The 16652-nt window shown below is 45.7% G+C and overlaps 1 protein-coding gene across 1 annotated transcript; it reads right to left on the bottom strand.

The window, feature by feature from the left end:
- Positions 1-707: 707 nt before the first annotated feature.
- LOC138819668 (L-selectin-like) lies at positions 708-16412 on the bottom strand. The gene is made up of 8 exons (XM_070011164.1): positions 16290-16412; positions 15178-15259; positions 13520-13906; positions 12034-12141; positions 9859-10044; positions 8205-8333; positions 4232-4250; positions 708-1119 (listed from the first exon to the last, which is right to left on the bottom strand). The coding sequence occupies exons 1-8, from the start codon at positions 16290-16292 to the stop codon at positions 1101-1103; spliced, it is 933 nt and encodes a 310-aa protein (XP_069867265.1). The 5' UTR covers positions 16293-16412; the 3' UTR covers positions 708-1100.
- Positions 16413-16652: the final 240 nt, after the last annotated feature.

Here is a 16652-nt window from a genome sequence, read left to right as displayed (position 1 = left end):
TGCATGCATGAGGCCCTGGGTTCGATTCCTCAGCACCACATAAGCAAAAAAGCCAGAAGTGGCTCTGTGGCTCAAGTGGTAGAGCGCTAGCCTTGAGCTGAAGAGCTGAGGGACAGCGCCCAGAGTTCAGGCCCCATGACCGACCAAAAAAAAAGAATAAAAGAGATAAATTCAATCAGAGGAAAAATAACAAAGGAGGGACTTTCCTACAAGATCTTTGAAAAAGGAATATTTGCATAAGCCATATTTAACCAGATTTTTTTTGTTTGATTTTTTTTCCTTTCTGAGGGCTTTGGTCCACTCCCTGAGACGCTCCGTTCCCCCACCCCAGCTAGTCAGACACAAATGCTTCGCGATGTCGCACAGTGGAACCTTCTTGCCTGAACAGTTACCTTAATGAATGAGTGTCTCTGCTTCCATTTCTGCCCAATTCCTAATCTCGAATTCTGTTGTGATCCTGTCCTCACTTGCTCAAGTTTTTCCCAGACACTGTTGCATAAACTTCAGAAGCTTTGGTCTGGATTTAAAGCTGTTCTATGGCACTTCGTCCCTGCTTCTCTCTTCAGCCAGTGCATCTTTCAGTCTAACCTCAGGAGAAGGCCTGAGAGCTACTTTTGTTCTAGCTCTGGGAAAACCTTCAGAATCTTCTGCTAAGGAAGCATGAAAGGCACAGTTAGGGTGGGGGGAAAACTACATTTATTTCACTGAATAAAGCAATGTCATGTTATATACAGGATCATAATAACCTTTATTATCAAGTACATTATTGAAATGGCACTTGAAATAAGAAATAGGAAAGAGCAAAGTTAGACATCTTTATATTCCATAGAAATCTTTCCCCCCCCCTTTCTAGTCTGGTCTCATTTGTTTCTCCCTAGAAAAGATGATGAAAAACAGAGCTATGTAACATCAGCTGTGGGTTGTGAGTAGGAGAATGAATAAAGGTCCAAAGGGGAGCAGAAGGGGATGTTGGTCATGAAGAAATCTCCCAGGTACACCGAAGGAAACACTTTCTCTTCACAAGATATCCTGGAAAGATTTGAAGTCATTTCCCAGTGATTTTTCTCGTAGCTTAAGAATTTTCCTTCACCATGGACGGACTAGTATGGGTCATCCATCCTAAAAGAAAAGCAAGAGATTGCAAATTAAGCCCAGGAACTCAAAAACAATTAAAGTTTGCAAACATGAAAACTGTGAGCAGTAAAAGTAGGCATTTCCCAAAGGTGATAATGGAGCAAATTGCAAGCTTAAAGTGTTAGTAAGAAAAATAACATGTTAGAAGCAAGGGAATGTGTTCTCCTGGGAATTTTGGACAGGAAACAAAACATTCTAAGGCAAAAGGGAAGAGAATCCTGCAGTGGCCCTTACATTTATTTGCATGTTCTACTACTGAGAAAATGTAAGTTTCAATTCAAACTGCTTCAAAAGTCTGATTGGTACCTGGGATTCTCAGCCCATAGCCACAGCTGGTGAAGTATCTGTGATGCAGCACTTGTTCCCAGACCTATTGATTTTGAGATAGATTGTATACTGACTTTGAACAGTGGAAAATTGAGGCAGTGGGAGACAATATCCTCAAATGGAAAGTGAAATCAGAGAAAAATCAAAACTCATGAAAAGAATGATTGTAGTTCTAAATGCCTAATTCTTCTAGAATATAATTTAGTGAGACAGTGACAAATTTCATTTAATGAAAAATATGTCTTTTTTTGTATGTTTCAATTGTCTCATTCTTGGAAAGGACAAAGGAAAATCAAATTTGTTTTGTCTTAGCACTTTTCAAACATAGAACCAGATTCTATAGCTCTGGTCTGGTGATGAACCATCAGGGAAAACCACAGTGCAGCAGCTGCAAACCTGTTTGCCAATTTAGAGCTTAAAAAAAAGTTTCTGAAAGTAGAATCTCACGTATACCCTGCCCTGAGGTTGGCATCGTATCTTCCTGTGTATCTTGGGTGTAACTTTTACCCAGGTGAAATTTAGACACTAGAAGCAAATGAGGTGACAAACAGGAGAAACAGTTTGCAAAAGTCAAAATAACCGGCAAGAATCAAAACCACAACTGCCCAAAAAGTCATTCATTCACGAGCCAAAAATGCACAGGAATGTAAACGAGCTCAAGGGCTTCAGAAATTGACACATAGAATTTAGTGTGATAGTGTTTCATCCTACCTTGGCTTGGTCTAGAAACATACTCTATTTCTGCTCCCCCTCCCTTCCTCAGTAACCTCAGTAACAGAATGGCTTGGTGTGAAACAGCAAAAACAAAAAATTCACACTACTGGGAAGAGGGCTTCTGGGGCTTAGAACTGTATCCTAGGAGTCGAGAGCCCTGAGCTCTCAAGCTTACAGGTGATGGGTAATCAACTATAACCTGATTCGCGTAAACATCAGTGAGCCGCTAGCCATGCTATGGCTGTTTGCCTGAAGTGGTTATTAAATTAGTGTTCATATGCGTCCAGACCCGTCTTTTCCTGCGCCCTCAAGGGCACCTAAAAGGATGAACCGAGCTGCTTCCACCTTGCAGCAAGGACAGCGTGCAGTTCCCGTGGGCAGACAACAGCTTTGGGTACATAGTGCCAGAAAACCTCCCCTCGCTGGGTAAGAGCAGGGAATTCGGCTTTACATCTTGTAGTTTTTCTTCAGGGAGATATGGAGGCCAGCCCCCCCTCCCCCACCAAACAGACTCGTTTCTTACAAGGACACCATCTGTGCTATAAAGAGAAGATGGGGTAATAAATGAGAAAATAGAGCAGAAGGAATGGAAGGACTCTAGTGCCATCCTGTTGCTGCTCCCTTCCGCTCTCTTCTGGGCCGTGCACACAGGACAGCCACATTCTGCCTCAGCGGGTTTTCCACTGTTTCCCATCCAAAGACACGTGTCCTTGCTGATTCCCTTGTACCACACAACTGAAACCTGGCTGGTGACGCCACGGGCCTGATTCAGAGCTTCGTGGCAGCAACTGAGGTGTGTTATGCAGGAATTTACCTTTCTTTTGTTTTTGAGGTTTCTTGGGATCAAAACAAAATTTACCACCAACCGTGCTTGCTCAACAGCTACACATAATAAACCCATAAATAAGTAAGACAGGCTTACTGTACTCTCCTGGGGCCAGTAGAAGGCTTCCTTGGCTCATCTCCCTCCGTTTCTCTGCTGCATTCTTTTTTTTTTCTTTTTGCTTATGTGGTGCTGAGGAATCGAACCCAGGGCCTCAGGCATGCAAGGCAAGCACTCTACCACTGAGCCACCTTCCCAGCCCCTCTCTGCTGCATTCTGAGCTACAGCCCACTCCACTGAGATCTTCTCAGTGACAGCCGTGGCTAGCATGTTGTCCAAGCTCAGACTGGCCCTCTCCAGACACCTACCCACGTCTTTCCAAGCTGTCTGGCTGGGTGCTCAGCACACCACCCAAGACATGTCATCCCCATAGTTCTTTTTACTTAAACTCCCATACGTTTCAAAGCGAGTCACAAAACTGAACTATTTTCCCATGTTCACTCTGTCAGGTGGATCAGGTACTTTCCTGTGTCTGCATTCCATCTTGCTAGTCTGCATTATTACGCCAACGAAAGAATCTGGGTTTCAAGGCCAAGCTTTTTTTAAAGTGCCTTTTTGGTGGAAGTGGTATCTGGAAATCATGCGTGCCCCCGTCTCCATGCTGCAGAAGCAGAGTAGGAGTCATTTACCCTTTTGCATTAGGCATTCAGGGACTCATTCTTCGTGTCTGGGGTACATTCTCAATAAATTCTTGTGGAATTAAATACTCCTTGATTCATATGTATAGGTCCTGGAGGTATTTTCAGCCAGGCCAAGAAATAATATAACAGAATGCTTTGAACCCTCGAAGAAAATAGATGAACATATTGATTGAAATACATTGCACCCAGGTATGGACCTGTCATCATAAAACCTCCCCCTTGTACATATGATATATGCTAATAAAAACTGAAAAGAAATTTTGAGGATAATCAGTAAAACTTCCCTTCTGGCTAACTGACCTTTCCTAACAGATTATTACTCATATATTCATCTATTTAGCTCCACTAGTACAAAAAATAGTTTAAGGGAGGCAAGGGACTTATTACTGTACCTGGATAGTTCCCTTCAATGAACCCCCCCTTTGTAAAATTAATTAATTGTATCTACTTTGGGATTAAGCTATAATAGGAAGCATATTAAGGAAAGTAGAGAAAGAATCGACACATGGAAAAACACACTGGCAAAACTTACCTTTCCTGAGATTTCTTGCCTAAAAATACAAACGAAAAATGCAATTAGTGGAAAGCAGGCAATTTCCTCTTGATGTGAGGGAGAAAGGAGGTTTCTACCCACCCATCTGTCTTTTGAAATGTGCATGTGTTAGGTATGTAAGGGGACCTGAGGCGGCCCCTAAAAGTTGACTGTTTCTGGCTTTTTAGGTCGAGTTATCATTTTGAATGGATTTGGTGAATTTACATCCTTTTTGAAATGAGCTGGAGAATTGGGGTCTATAGGAAAGCAACATAAAAGAAGAATAAAAGCAGGAAAAGCTCTTGAAGGAGAAAGAATTATTTCCGTGGCTGAACGTTGAAGTTTCCACTCAGCTGAAAGCCCTGTTTGGGCACCTGGAGGCTGGGACCTGTCTTTGAACAAGTTGCTTCTCTTCTGTAAACCACAAAGGTGATAGCAATCCCATCTTCCTTACTGGGTCGACAAAAGGAAATGTATTTCAAAGTTTGTAGGCCAGAGCCTAGACCTTGTACCCAATTTCCGTTCTAATCCTTTAGTGTTAGAAATTACTGTGTAAAATCTTTCAGCCAAAATTCTGCCTGCTGGTGGCATACGCTGAGTCTTCAGAAGAGTCAAGTTTATCTTCACAGAAACGTTGTTTATCTTTTAGGGACAATGAAACCCATAATAATGTATAAGCAAAACTCTGTTCCTACTGAGGAGGTTTCTTCTTGAAGAAAAGGGAAGCAAGGGGGCATGTGTTCAGCTTCATGCCTTCTTCTACCCTGTGTGTTGGTTCAAGTGGAAAATTCCTCTAACCAAAGGGGTGGGGAGCTAATTTTCTGACTCTGAAGACAAGAGCGTCTAGGGTACATGCTGTTTGACTCTTTTTTTTTTTTTTTTTTTTTTTTTGTCGGTCGTGGGGCTTGAACTCTGGGCCTGGATGCTGTCCCTCCGCTCTTCAGCTCAAGGCGAACGCTCTACCACTTGAGCTACAGCGCCACTTCCGGTTTTCTGGTGGTTTATTGGAGATAGGAGTCTCACGGTCTCTCCTGCCCGGGCTGGCTTTGAACCGCGATCCTCAGATCTCAGCCTCCTGAGTAGCTAGGATTACAGGCGTGAGCTACCAGCGCCCGGCCTGTTTGACTCTTTTACCAAACAGAGCCAATGTTAGTGACTACTCAGAGAAAGATGGTTCTGGAATACAAAGTGTTTCTGGTGGAACCAATGACCAGGGGAATGTGTTTCTGGAACTCTCCCTTATTCCTAGCCCGGGAGAAGGGAGTTGATGTCTGATACGAAGATTGCTGGGATAGGTGCCCTACAGCCAGGTTCCAAGGATTCATCTAATAAAAGATCAGGGCCATCATGCGCGAAAATGTCACCTGCTCCCTTTCTGCAGCTTTCTGGACAATTCTCAGAACAGCTGAGCCCCAATTAGCTCAGACCTGTAATGCTAGTTACTCGGGAGGCTGAGATAGGAGGATCTTGGTGTGAAAACAGCCCGGGCAGGCAAGTCCATGGGACTCTTATCTCTAATTAATCTCACACACACACACACACACACACACACACACACACACACACACACAGAGAGAGAGACAGAGACAGAGACAGAGACAGAGACAGAGAGACAGAGAGAGAGAGAGAGAGAGAGAGAGAGAGAGAGATCTGGAAATGGAGCTGTGGCTCAAGTAGTAGAGCAAAAACAAAAAAACAGAAAGAAAAAAAAGCTCAAGGGCAGCAGCACCCAGGCCCTGAGTTCAAGCCTGGATCAGCAGCAAAAAGTAAGATCAAATTCTCAGAACAGAGGTATATGTGTATTTACAGGTTTATTACTTTTCCCTTTATCTTTGTAAACGCATCAATGAACCCAGTAGGCGTGCAGCCTGGGCCCTAGGATCATTTCTGACATTGTGTCTATAGAAAAAAAAAGATATTGTTCCTGTGTTTAAGAACCAAGTACAACTAGAAGTGTTAGAACACCAGGCCAATGGCTTGAAAGTTGGAAATATTGGTAGACGATTTAAATGTGGCTTTCATGTGACCCCAGCTTTCCTGCCACAGTCGGTGATCTTGGGGTGTGTGTTCTCATTGCTGGCATAACTGTAAATAGCCTACATGGCCGTTATCTGTTTCCTGTTTGCCCCACACTGATTCCCACAGTAGGGGCATGGGTTCTCAACTTATCAGTTTGAGATCTTGTACAGAAATGACTCCAAGGTTAAAAAAAAAAACTAAAAACAACCTTACTTCTTTTCTTACACTACTTATCAAACAGCCTTCACCAGTGAGACTTCTCTAAATACATGTGACTTCCATTCTGTCTTTTGGTGCTACGACTATTTATTGAAGGGTATGAATCTGGTATAAATATGTTCCTTATTAAGCTGACTTTCAGCCCCCAAATCCTTGACATTATTGCGATAGCTTATCCCAATGTGTAATTAATATGTGATCGCCCACTTTGCTCTCCACCCCCTGAATTCTGCCATAATCACCCAAGGAAGGTTGGGTTCCAGCCTTAAAGTCTCAAGGGAAAGAAAGGTAAGTCAATGGCAAGAACGATTTGCCATTCCTCTTTCGCACCAGTGAAGTTGCTGTTAGGAACCCAGTACTCTATCATGGCGGGATCCAAATGCCACAAAATTTCTCTCAGAGGCAGGGCAGACATTTTCACGGCTCAGTGTGGTTAGGTTACAGTTAGTAAAGTTCTTGCTCCTCTTCAATGGCTTCTCCATGGTCTTTCTAGGCTGGTTAGAAAGCTAATCTGACACTTCCAGTTTTCAGGGTAGAATGAAGGACCAGACCCCGGTGCTAGCTCATTGTGGACAGGCTAAGTGCATCCCTGCAGTTGCCAGGACACACAGCCGGGGACCCGCATAGTCAGTGGACAAAATACATGCTAATCTAATGGAAGGGGCACTTAAACGACAATCAACGGGTACCACAGGCAGATGGCTCAGAAGGATTGCTTAGCAATCACTTCGAGGTCATCCATCATCTTCTCCTGAAAACAGGGGTCCCACAACAGCTGCCCAATATCTGTGACTTCTACAGCTTCGAACGGGTCTGCCTCCTGAGTCCGACCAAAGGTGGGAGTGAAAATCCAATCCTGCCGAAGGCTGCGGCTGCGCGGACCTCTCAGGGGAAGGGGGCAGGAGACCGTGTTCTCTGCAGGATTCCATCTCCAACCTAGCTAGCGGAAAGTAACTTCCCAAGACGTCCCTCAAGCATACGAGGTGCCCTTGGCCTTGGGAACAAGCTACCAGGAAGGGTGCCTGCGGATTCCTGCCAGGGACAGCGCTGCTTCACATGTAGTAGTTGACCCTTCACAAGGTCAAGTACTTAAGAGCAATTCCGTGAACAGCTTAGTGGACATTTGGTTCATATCTTAGAAAAATTATACTAGTGAGTGTGTGTGTGTGTGTGTGTGTGTGTGTGTGTGTGTGTGTGTGTGTGTGTGTGTGTGTCCACCCTGGGGTTTGAACCCAGAACCTAAGCACTGTTCCTAAGCTTTGTTGCTCAAGGCTAGTGCTCTACCACTTGAACCACAGCTTCACTCCGGGGCTTCCCTGCCCGGGCTGGCTTTGAACCACAATCCTCAGATCTCAGCCTTCTGTGTAGCTAGGATTACAGGCGTGAGCCACTGGTACCTGCCCAGCACATAGTCTTCTAGAGGATGGACATTATGTGTTTTTCCTTCTCTTTCAGAATTTTTTAAAAGCCAAGAACAATTAGAATGCCTAATTTGGCTATCACCCTAGTAAGGTACCTTACAGACAATAGGCATTTTTAAAAAGGTTTGCCTAATGAAAATCATTGTCTGGCCTCAGCTGATTTACATGTCTGCAGGCACTGGAATCTATGAAACACAAGGCTTGGCACCTGCTGCCGTTGATTCTATGCAGTTCGAGTTTCCTGTGGGTTTTCTTTCTTTTCATTTTTTTGCTTTAAAGTTGTTTCATTTTCACAAGAAATTAAACTCACATACCTCTGCTCAGTCGTCTCGCCAACCAAATGATAAATGCCAGTCCAGAGAAGGCAGTGACCATGACCGCCACTGGAATGAAGAGGGGGTTGTAGCCACCTTCGTTGGTCACTGAGAAACTCCGGCCTGTCTCTGAAACAGAAATCAGCGAGGTGCAGAGCGTGAGACCAGAAACACGATTTCCTTAGCCGTGGAGATTTATTTCCTTCTCATGTCTCCCAACAAGAGGTGACTTGATGCCTCATCTCCTATTTGACCAAGGGACATCGGTTATGGGTGGAGAGCCCACAATTCGTCTACAGCAAAGACTTCACCAGTCTGTGCTCTCAGATCTGGGGTTGCTGGGGTTCTCGGGGCTGTGTCTAAAGATCTTAGCAAAAGGTAGTCACCATGTGTCTAGCTGCCTGGACTTGTTCAGCGTTTAGTACTCTGACACATAGAGAAGAGCTAGAAAAGTCTTCATATAAGTTCAGGAATAAAGAAAAGAAGAGCCATTTTCCCAGTGAACTGAGAAATTCCCAACTTGTGGAAATGCCCCCTGCCCATGCTTTTGGACTTCATCTTCTTGATGGTTTGGCTGAGCTGGGGAGGGGCCAACGGAGAAGGCTCAGTGCCCCGGAGCCCGTTCACTCTCACCCCAGCCTGGGGACTCCCAGCTCGGCACACGCTTCCTGCAAGTCTGCTCCCGATTCTTTCCAGTGAACGGTGATGATTTCCACTTGTTCATCCATCCTAAAGCCTACCTGAGCTGCCCTGAAAAATATCTTGTCTCTGAAGCATGCCCAAGATTGGTTCAATTCAGTGTGGGTCAAATTTGCTGACATTTCTTTTGAGACAAGCTATAGAAACTTGTGAAGCAGGCGCATAAATGTAGCAAGTGTGATCAAAGCTTTCTAAGTGCAGATAAACCATGTTTTCTCCAATGTGTGAATTATTTTGGCAGCTAACGGATAGTTTCTCTGAATTTTAAGTGAGTAAAAAAAAAAAAAACTGGGGATGGTTCTTCCATTTTTGGTAGTAGTTATTTTTTGTAGTTATTATTCTCCTAAGAGTTTACACGACAGGAAAAATAAAAGAAGACTTGGCGAACATACCAAAGAAAAACACTGGGAAGGACCTCTGCTCCCCACCCCAAGGACACAGCTGGCGTTACGTAGGGCAGAACATGAAATGGGTGTGATTGAGAGGACAGGATCTAAGATTCAGTGGAGGGTCACCAAATCTTTATTATTGACATTGAGGAAAACAAAAAAATACAGAAAATCCCTACTATATTGCTATAAATTATAAAGTACCTTTCTATAAATTATATTTTATAAATCATCTTTCACATAGTCAGATGGCCCAGGAAGAATTTGTTGTTTGTCTGTTTGGGAGGTTTCTTTTTCATTTTAGGATAAACCTCTTTGGGGCTGGGAAGGTGGCTTAGTGGTAGAGTGCTTGCTAGCATGCATGAGGCCCTGGGTTCAGTTCCTTAGTATCACCTAATCATTGAATTTAAAATGAAAAAAAAAACACAAACCTCTTTGAAAAGCATCACAGTGCAATGCAAGTTAAGCTAAATTAAGCTCCAGGAAATGATGCAGACTTCTTCCCTGCATTCCCTTATCTGCATGGCATTGTATCACAATACACCGTCTAAAGTGGAGCTGCTCACCTTGACAGATTGGTTCGAGAGACGACCAGTTCCCCAGGGGTCCACAGCTGGTCTCTTCAGCCCCGATTAGATCTGTCCCGTCTGCGCAGAGGAAGGTACACTGGGAGCGGAAGCTGAAGTTTCCCAAAGGGTGGACACAGTCCATGGTGCCCAGGTCTGGGGCGCTCAGAGGCTCACACTCGACCACTTCAATGAGCAAAGCAACAGAGTTGGAAGCGTTAAGACCTGATGGATTTGAATGCTAGCATTGCCACTTGATAGGCACACATTCAAAACAACAGTCCTGGAAAAAACAGTCTCTGAATCATGTCTTCAAGATGACTAGATAGCCATGTGTAATGAGAGAGAAGGAGATCCAAAGCCAGTGTGAGTGGTGGAGAACTGTAAGTATTTGGGGATTATTAGAAGGCAAGCGGAGGAAAGGCAAGATACAAGACATGGCCAGGAAGATGGGAGCTAAGACAAAGCACCTGGCTTTTTCGTTGACTTACTATCTATCAAACGTTACTCTAGATCTTGATGAACTTAGATTTTATCCCCTAAGACAAATGATAGATGCAAATTAAGAGGATAATTGCCACCCAGAAATGACATGTTTTAGTTCATCAGCCTGCCAGTAGAATGAGTAATATATTTGGGTGGAACTGATTTAAAGTTGTGGCGTTCTTGTTGAAGACTACTGTAATAAATGGGGAGAAAGATCAAGAGGGCACTGACAGGGCTGTCAAGTAGGAGAGTAATTGGAGCAATAGTAAGTGTATGAATTGATAGTGTATTTCCTTGCAAAACCGCGGGGCGGGGGGTGAGAGAGGTTCACCACAGACAGAGTGCCCGTGTAAAAGCTGGCTCCATGTCATGAGATTCTGAAAAAAGAAGGTGAACTGGCTAGAACCCACAGGCTTGTGAACATCTCAAAGGACACTGTTAATGACAGATTTGTCCATCACAAGGTCACAGAGATATGTGAGTCTTCACAAGGGCAAGATGTAGAATCAAAAGAACAATAGACTAAAGGCAGAAGATGAGAAATAAACTACTTGATGGGCTTGGAGAAGCATCCAAGAAGGAACCACCGAGGGGAGAAATGCTCCTTGTGTTGAAAGAGAACCAGAAAACAATGAGATGAAGGAAAGCAACTACCTCCCTCCCCTCCCCTCCCAGTGCAAAAAGAGGGCTACAGTGCCTAGAGAAATGGGAAAACCAGCGATCCACAGATTGAAAACTAGAGTTCTACACTGGAGATAAGTATCAGGTGGAATTCAGGGCTCTAAGGTTAAATGTTAAAGTATGAAATCTTAACTGATTGACATTTAGATCTATGTTAGCCTTAATTCCTTATTCTTCAAAAGCACTGTTTATCACAAAAGCATTGGTTTTCTATTGTATGCACCAGATACTTCATACTTTTGAAATCTGGCCCAACATCACTCAAAGGATTTGATATCTCTTGTAGTGGTGGGCTGGGTCCAAGACTTTAAATGGGTGCCTTCCATTTCTATCACCATGGTTCTGAATGACTTCAAGACTCATGTGGAGCTCTTTCACGTGCTTTTCCTAGGACATTTGCCTTAAATGCCAAACCTAGAGAAGGACAGATTTCCTCCCTCCACATTCCCTCATCTCTACAGCATACTCTAGTGTGTCTTGCTTTCCTTCAAACTCAATTATGAACATAGGTAATGTCCTCTAATTAACTGTAGATCCTTTGAAGGCAAGATCTATATTTGCTTTGTCTTCTCCTGAAACACCCAGCCCAAATAAACGCGTTCTCTTTCTCTGGTCTGTATTCTGAATCATTCCATGTGCTTTCCTGTGTGTCCCTACCTGTCAGCGAACAAGCGTACTTCCTAATGGTAAATGGCTCCCTGTCATTCTGACTTTACAACTCTCCATGCCTGATTCTTTATTGTCATTTGCACAGGGTTTTAACTCAACACCTTGCTCTTTGTGGTACTAAAAAAAAAAAAAAAAAAAAGAACTTGTGAAATGAATTGAAACTTCATGCTGACTTATGAAATCTCCCTGGGAAGAGAGCAGCAGGGGGAAAGCATAACTAACAGGTCAAAACTTCCCGTTTCTCAGCATGGCTTGGATCAGTTTGCCCCAGCCAACTCCTACCATGGCTTACAGAATGTGTGGCACTGTCAGAAGAAACAAAGAAAGGAAACGGCTCACCAAACTGGCACTCGGGTCCGTAGTACCCCGCCTCACAGTTACAGGTGTGGTTATTGATGGTTTCGACACATTCTCCACGACCACTGCATGACTGGGACCTGCAGGAAGCTGTAAGGTCAGAACACAACCATTAGTAGACTTCGGTGTTCGTGTTCCTAGTCATTTCCCTATCCACAATGCTTTTGTTGAGATGATCCATTATTAGTTATATTGTAGTATTTCTGGTCATTTCCCTATCCATAATTTTTTGTTGAGATGATTTTAATAATTAGGAAACGTTTACTTAATCCCAGCATTTCCATCATGTGAAGAGTTTACCCTGAGATTTCCACATAGATATATAATGTTCTTTGGTCACATTCACCCCTTTTAGAACTCTTAGCCCTTTTTTGGTCGGTCTATCATAGGACCTGAATTCAGGGCCTGGGCGCTGTCCCTGGGCTTTTATGCTCAAGGCGAGCATTCAACCACTTTGAGCCACAGATCCACTTCTGGTTTTCTGGTGGTTCATTGGAGATAACAGTCTCAGGAATTTTCCTGCCCAGGCTGGCTTTGAACCTCAAACCTCTTGAGTAGCTAGGATGACAGACGTGAGCCACCAGCACCCAGCTTAGCCCTCTTGTTTTTATCTCTCCCCGTTTAAAACAAATTTGTGGCCACCTTCTTTATTTCAAATCTTTTGTGTGTGTAAAAATTTCATGCTATTTTTTTCATTTGTGGAATATGCTAACTATAGACCTTTTTTGCTTTTAGGCTGATAGTAATGGTGTATATGGGAAAACAGGAGCGTGCATGAGAACCTTTGCTATTCCTTTTTTTTAGTGTGATAAACACATTCCGTGATGGTTTGACCTCAGTCGTTTCTGCATTCTGCTTGGCCTTCCCTGTCTTTACAGGAAGAAAGCCCTCGAGTTAAAAAGCCATGCTGCCCCAAGGAGCCAAAGTAACTCCACGTCATTGCTCAAATAGGGATTGGCAAGTCCTAACTAGGCTGGAATTATTGTAATGGTACTTACAGGAGTTTTCATCAGCCACAAAAATCGTACAATGTGGTGGTGTACAGAATTATTAAGGAGCTGAGACCTGCAACATCTAAGCCCCTACTTCACAACGAGCGAACTCTCAACACCAACTCCCTGCCTCTCCAGCAAGCGCATGGCTCCTCTCTCTCTCTCTCTCTCTCTCTCTCTCTCTCTCTCTCTCTCTCTCTCTCTCTCTCTCTCTCTCTCTCTCTCTCTCTCTCTCTCTCTCTCTCTCTCTCTCCTCCTCCTCCTCCTCCCCCACCTATTGGCCTTAACACCTTGATGTCACTTGCTAGAGGGACCGGCTTTTTACACACCAGAAATGCTCAGAATGTGCACGATTCAAGCTTATTTCGAGGGCTAGAGCTGTGGGGTTTTAGGACTCGGTCACTGGCATGGCATGAGCCTCCCCGTCCTGACCGAGGCGCTCCTGAGGCGCCCCCCCCCCCCCCCGCGCTGCCCACCTGTGTAGCACAGGGCTGCCTTGCGTTTGTGGCAGGCGTCATCATTCCACTTTCCGGAGTCTCTTTCCCTCTTGATGTAGATCTCCACGCAGTCCTCCTTGGATTTCTTGTTGTTGGGCTCCCCCGCCCCCCAGTTCTCTGCCTCTTCCGTGAGAGTCTTGTTGGTCCCCACCCACGTCCATGTCTGTCCGATCTTCCGGATGCCTATCCAGTAGTAATATCGGCTGAAGGGCAGGGTCCGTTCTAGGTACTCAATCTCGGCCTTATTTTGTATGGCAACTAAGTCTGTGTAAGTTTCTTGGCAGAACCTTCTAGCATTTTCCCAGGTCATAGGTTTTGCAGAATAATGGTAAGTCCAGCAGTCAGTCCCATGATATGCCAAGAAATCTGAAAGACATCAGCATAAAACGCGTCACTGACATAACGTGACAGCTGGTAGGAGCCCCGCCCAGGCTGAGCTGCCAGCTCAAAGAGGAGCCGAGAGCCCCTCCCCCCAAAGAAAAGAGTAAGTGACTGTCTCAGGAGCAGAGTTGTTTGCCAATGGGAAGCAGAACCGGGACCTTCCGGCTTGAATGTAGAAGGCTCTCACCACATGGCATTATTTTACCCCCATTTAATGGTTTTTCTAGATTTGTTTTCATGAAAGTGTCTTCCTCAAAATGCTCTCCAGTGACGTCTAACCAGCGTACTTTAGAAATTCATGCTGCATTTTCTGAGTGCCTGTCAATCACTTAGCACGTCGGTCTCCCTCGGTTCATAAAGCAGCGCGTGTACTTTGAAGAGATGCAGGAAATGCGTGATGGGTAAAGGAATTCTGGCTTCCCAGAAGAAGAAGGACAGAGGCCACACAGGGGATGTGCGGGGCGGTGTGCAGCACAGTCAGAGCTGAAAACACAAGCTTGCGAGGAAGCGGGAAAGTCTGTCCAAAGGTGTTGATGGAAAGCCTACAACTCAGACATAAAACTTGCAACATAATGGAAGAAACACCAAAAGGTAAACACCCTAGTTGTGTGTGTGTGTGTGTGTGTGTGTGTGTGTGTGTGCGCGTGCGTGTGCGTGCATGCATGTGAGTATGCACATCCGTGCTAGGTTTGAACTCAGGGCCTGAGCACTCTCCTCAAGCTTTTGTGGTCAAGACTAGGACTCTACCATTTGAGCCACAGTTCCCCTTCCAACTTTTGGGTGGCTAATTAAAGAGTCCCACAGGCTTTCCTGCCTGGGCTGGCTTTGAACGGTGATCCTCAGCTCTCAGCCTGCTGAGTGGCTGGCATGAGCCACCAGTGCCCAGCTGGTGGAGCTCACGCTGCAAATGCAGAAACTACATTATGCACAGCAACCGTTCATAGGAAACAAAATGCTGAGCAACTGGCTTCCCTCGGGAGAGCCTTCTTGCCATAGCTCGTCATGAACGTGAACCGGCAGGACATGAAGACTCCCAGGGGATTTGTCGGGATCTGGATTGGGTGACACAGGGTGTAGCAGGTAAAGAAAGGGCTCACGTTTCTGAGAACCAGCTAAAGATAAAAAGTAGAAAGGGGACGTTCATAGAAGGGATGGTTCACAGCTGCTGACCTAACAATTTTCCCTGCAAGCACATGGTCTTAGAGGAGAGGGAAGAGCGGGAGTTAGAAGGGGTGATGCACAGCACCACGGCATACCGCAGCAGAGCGCCGACCACAGCCACAGTCCGCACAGGGCCCGGGAGCCCCGCCCCGCACCCTGACGCTTCCACGCAAGTATCTGCAAAGAAAACGCAAAAGGATATTTGGGTGAGCCTCCTAGTTACAGCGCTTTGACGATCATGTTCGTACAATTCAGACTAGACCATGTATGCCTATGAAGCCTGTCCCGGGAAGAGAATTCTCAAACATGGGCGAAAAATCACATCAAATGACTCCCAAGCTGGTGCTCAGTGCTGCTTCCATTGGTTTCATAGTTCAGTCTCCAGCTGCTCATCATCGTTGGTTGGTCTGGTATTAGTCTACATTTCTATCATTTTTATACCTCCTTTTCAGCTCAGCTTTTATTTTTTGGGGGGGAGGGGGGGTCCGGTCGTGGGGCCTGAACTCTGGGCCTGGGCGCTGTCCCTCAGCTCTTCAGCTCAAGGCTAGCGCTCTACCATTTAAGCCACAGTGCCACTTCTGGCTTTTTTCTTTCTGCTTATGTGGTGCTGAGGAATCGAACCCAGGGCCTCAGGCATGCAAGGCAAGCAAGCGCTCTACCACTGAGCCACTTTCCCAGCCCCTCAGCTCAGCTTTTAAACCATGTCATAGTTGGTGTGGGTATTTGTAAAAAGCATTCTTTGGTGCTTCACACACTAGCGCTATTCTCATTTAGCACCGGCTCTTCACACTGACCCTGGTGAGTCAATATGCCTCAACTACCTAAAAGCAGAGATAACCAAGGAGGAAATGGGAAAGGAGAGACGTCTTTGTGCCGAATACAAAGCGAGACCTTGCGAGCACTGCAAGTGGATGAGGAGACCACAGGGCTCTCCGCGTTTTTTAAAATTCTATTTTTTTTTCAGGCCGCCGTGGCCAAAGGGTTCCTTGGATCTTCAAGAGACAGGGCAGAGGGGAAGGAATCGGCAGTCTGCGAGCCGACATGCTAGGGTCCCCTTGTTGAAACTCTGACCACATTTTGGGGGATTCTGTCATCTTTTTTTACCCCCAAATCTCAATGGATGGCTTGCCCACCCCCATGCTGCCTCCTGCCAGGACAACCCCGAGAAGCTTCTGGAGGGTCTGGGATGGTGTGGGCTGCAGCTCACCATGGCTTCTCTGGTGCTCCTCTCCTCTCCTCTCCTGTCCCTCTGCGCGCAGCCCTCCTGGGGCCTGGGAGCCTCGGGTCCTTGTGCAAGAGTTTGCTGCGGGCAGCAGGGCGGCACCGCAGGGCTCTGACCCAGCCTCCCCCCTCCCCCTCTTCTGCTTCTTCCCCCTCCTCTTTCCCCACCCCTTGCCTACCTCCACCACCTCCCCGAGGAAAAACCAGCTGCTGACTGAAGCATCTTGTGCTGAGATTGTTCCCTCCCTCCCTCCCTCCTTCCCTCCCTCCCTCCCTCCCTCCCTCCCTTCTTCCCTCCCTCCCTCCTTCCCTCCCTCCCTCCCTCCCATTTCCCCCTCCCTCTCTTCTC

The sequence above is a fragment of the Dipodomys merriami genome, unplaced genomic scaffold (assembly GCF_024711535.1).
Source record: "Dipodomys merriami isolate MVZ:Mamm:240054 unplaced genomic scaffold, mDipMer1.0.p SCAF_81, whole genome shotgun sequence".
Lineage (NCBI taxonomy): Eukaryota > Metazoa > Chordata > Mammalia > Rodentia > Heteromyidae > Dipodomys > Dipodomys merriami.
Note: the sequence above shows the minus strand (reverse complement) of the source record. Positions and strands in the feature narration are given on the sequence as shown.

Bases quoted from the DNA above. Each gene is read 5' to 3' on its own strand.
- LOC138819668 (XM_070011164.1), bottom strand. The intron at 12,142-13,519 runs GTGGGCAGCGCG...CTGACCTTACAG, and splicing joins GGCAGCCCTGTGCTACACAG to CTTCCTGCAGGTCCCAGTCA. The intron at 8,334-9,858 runs GTGAGCAGCTCC...TTTCTGTTTCAG, and splicing joins TCTCGAACCAATCTGTCAAG to AGACAGGCCGGAGTTTCTCA.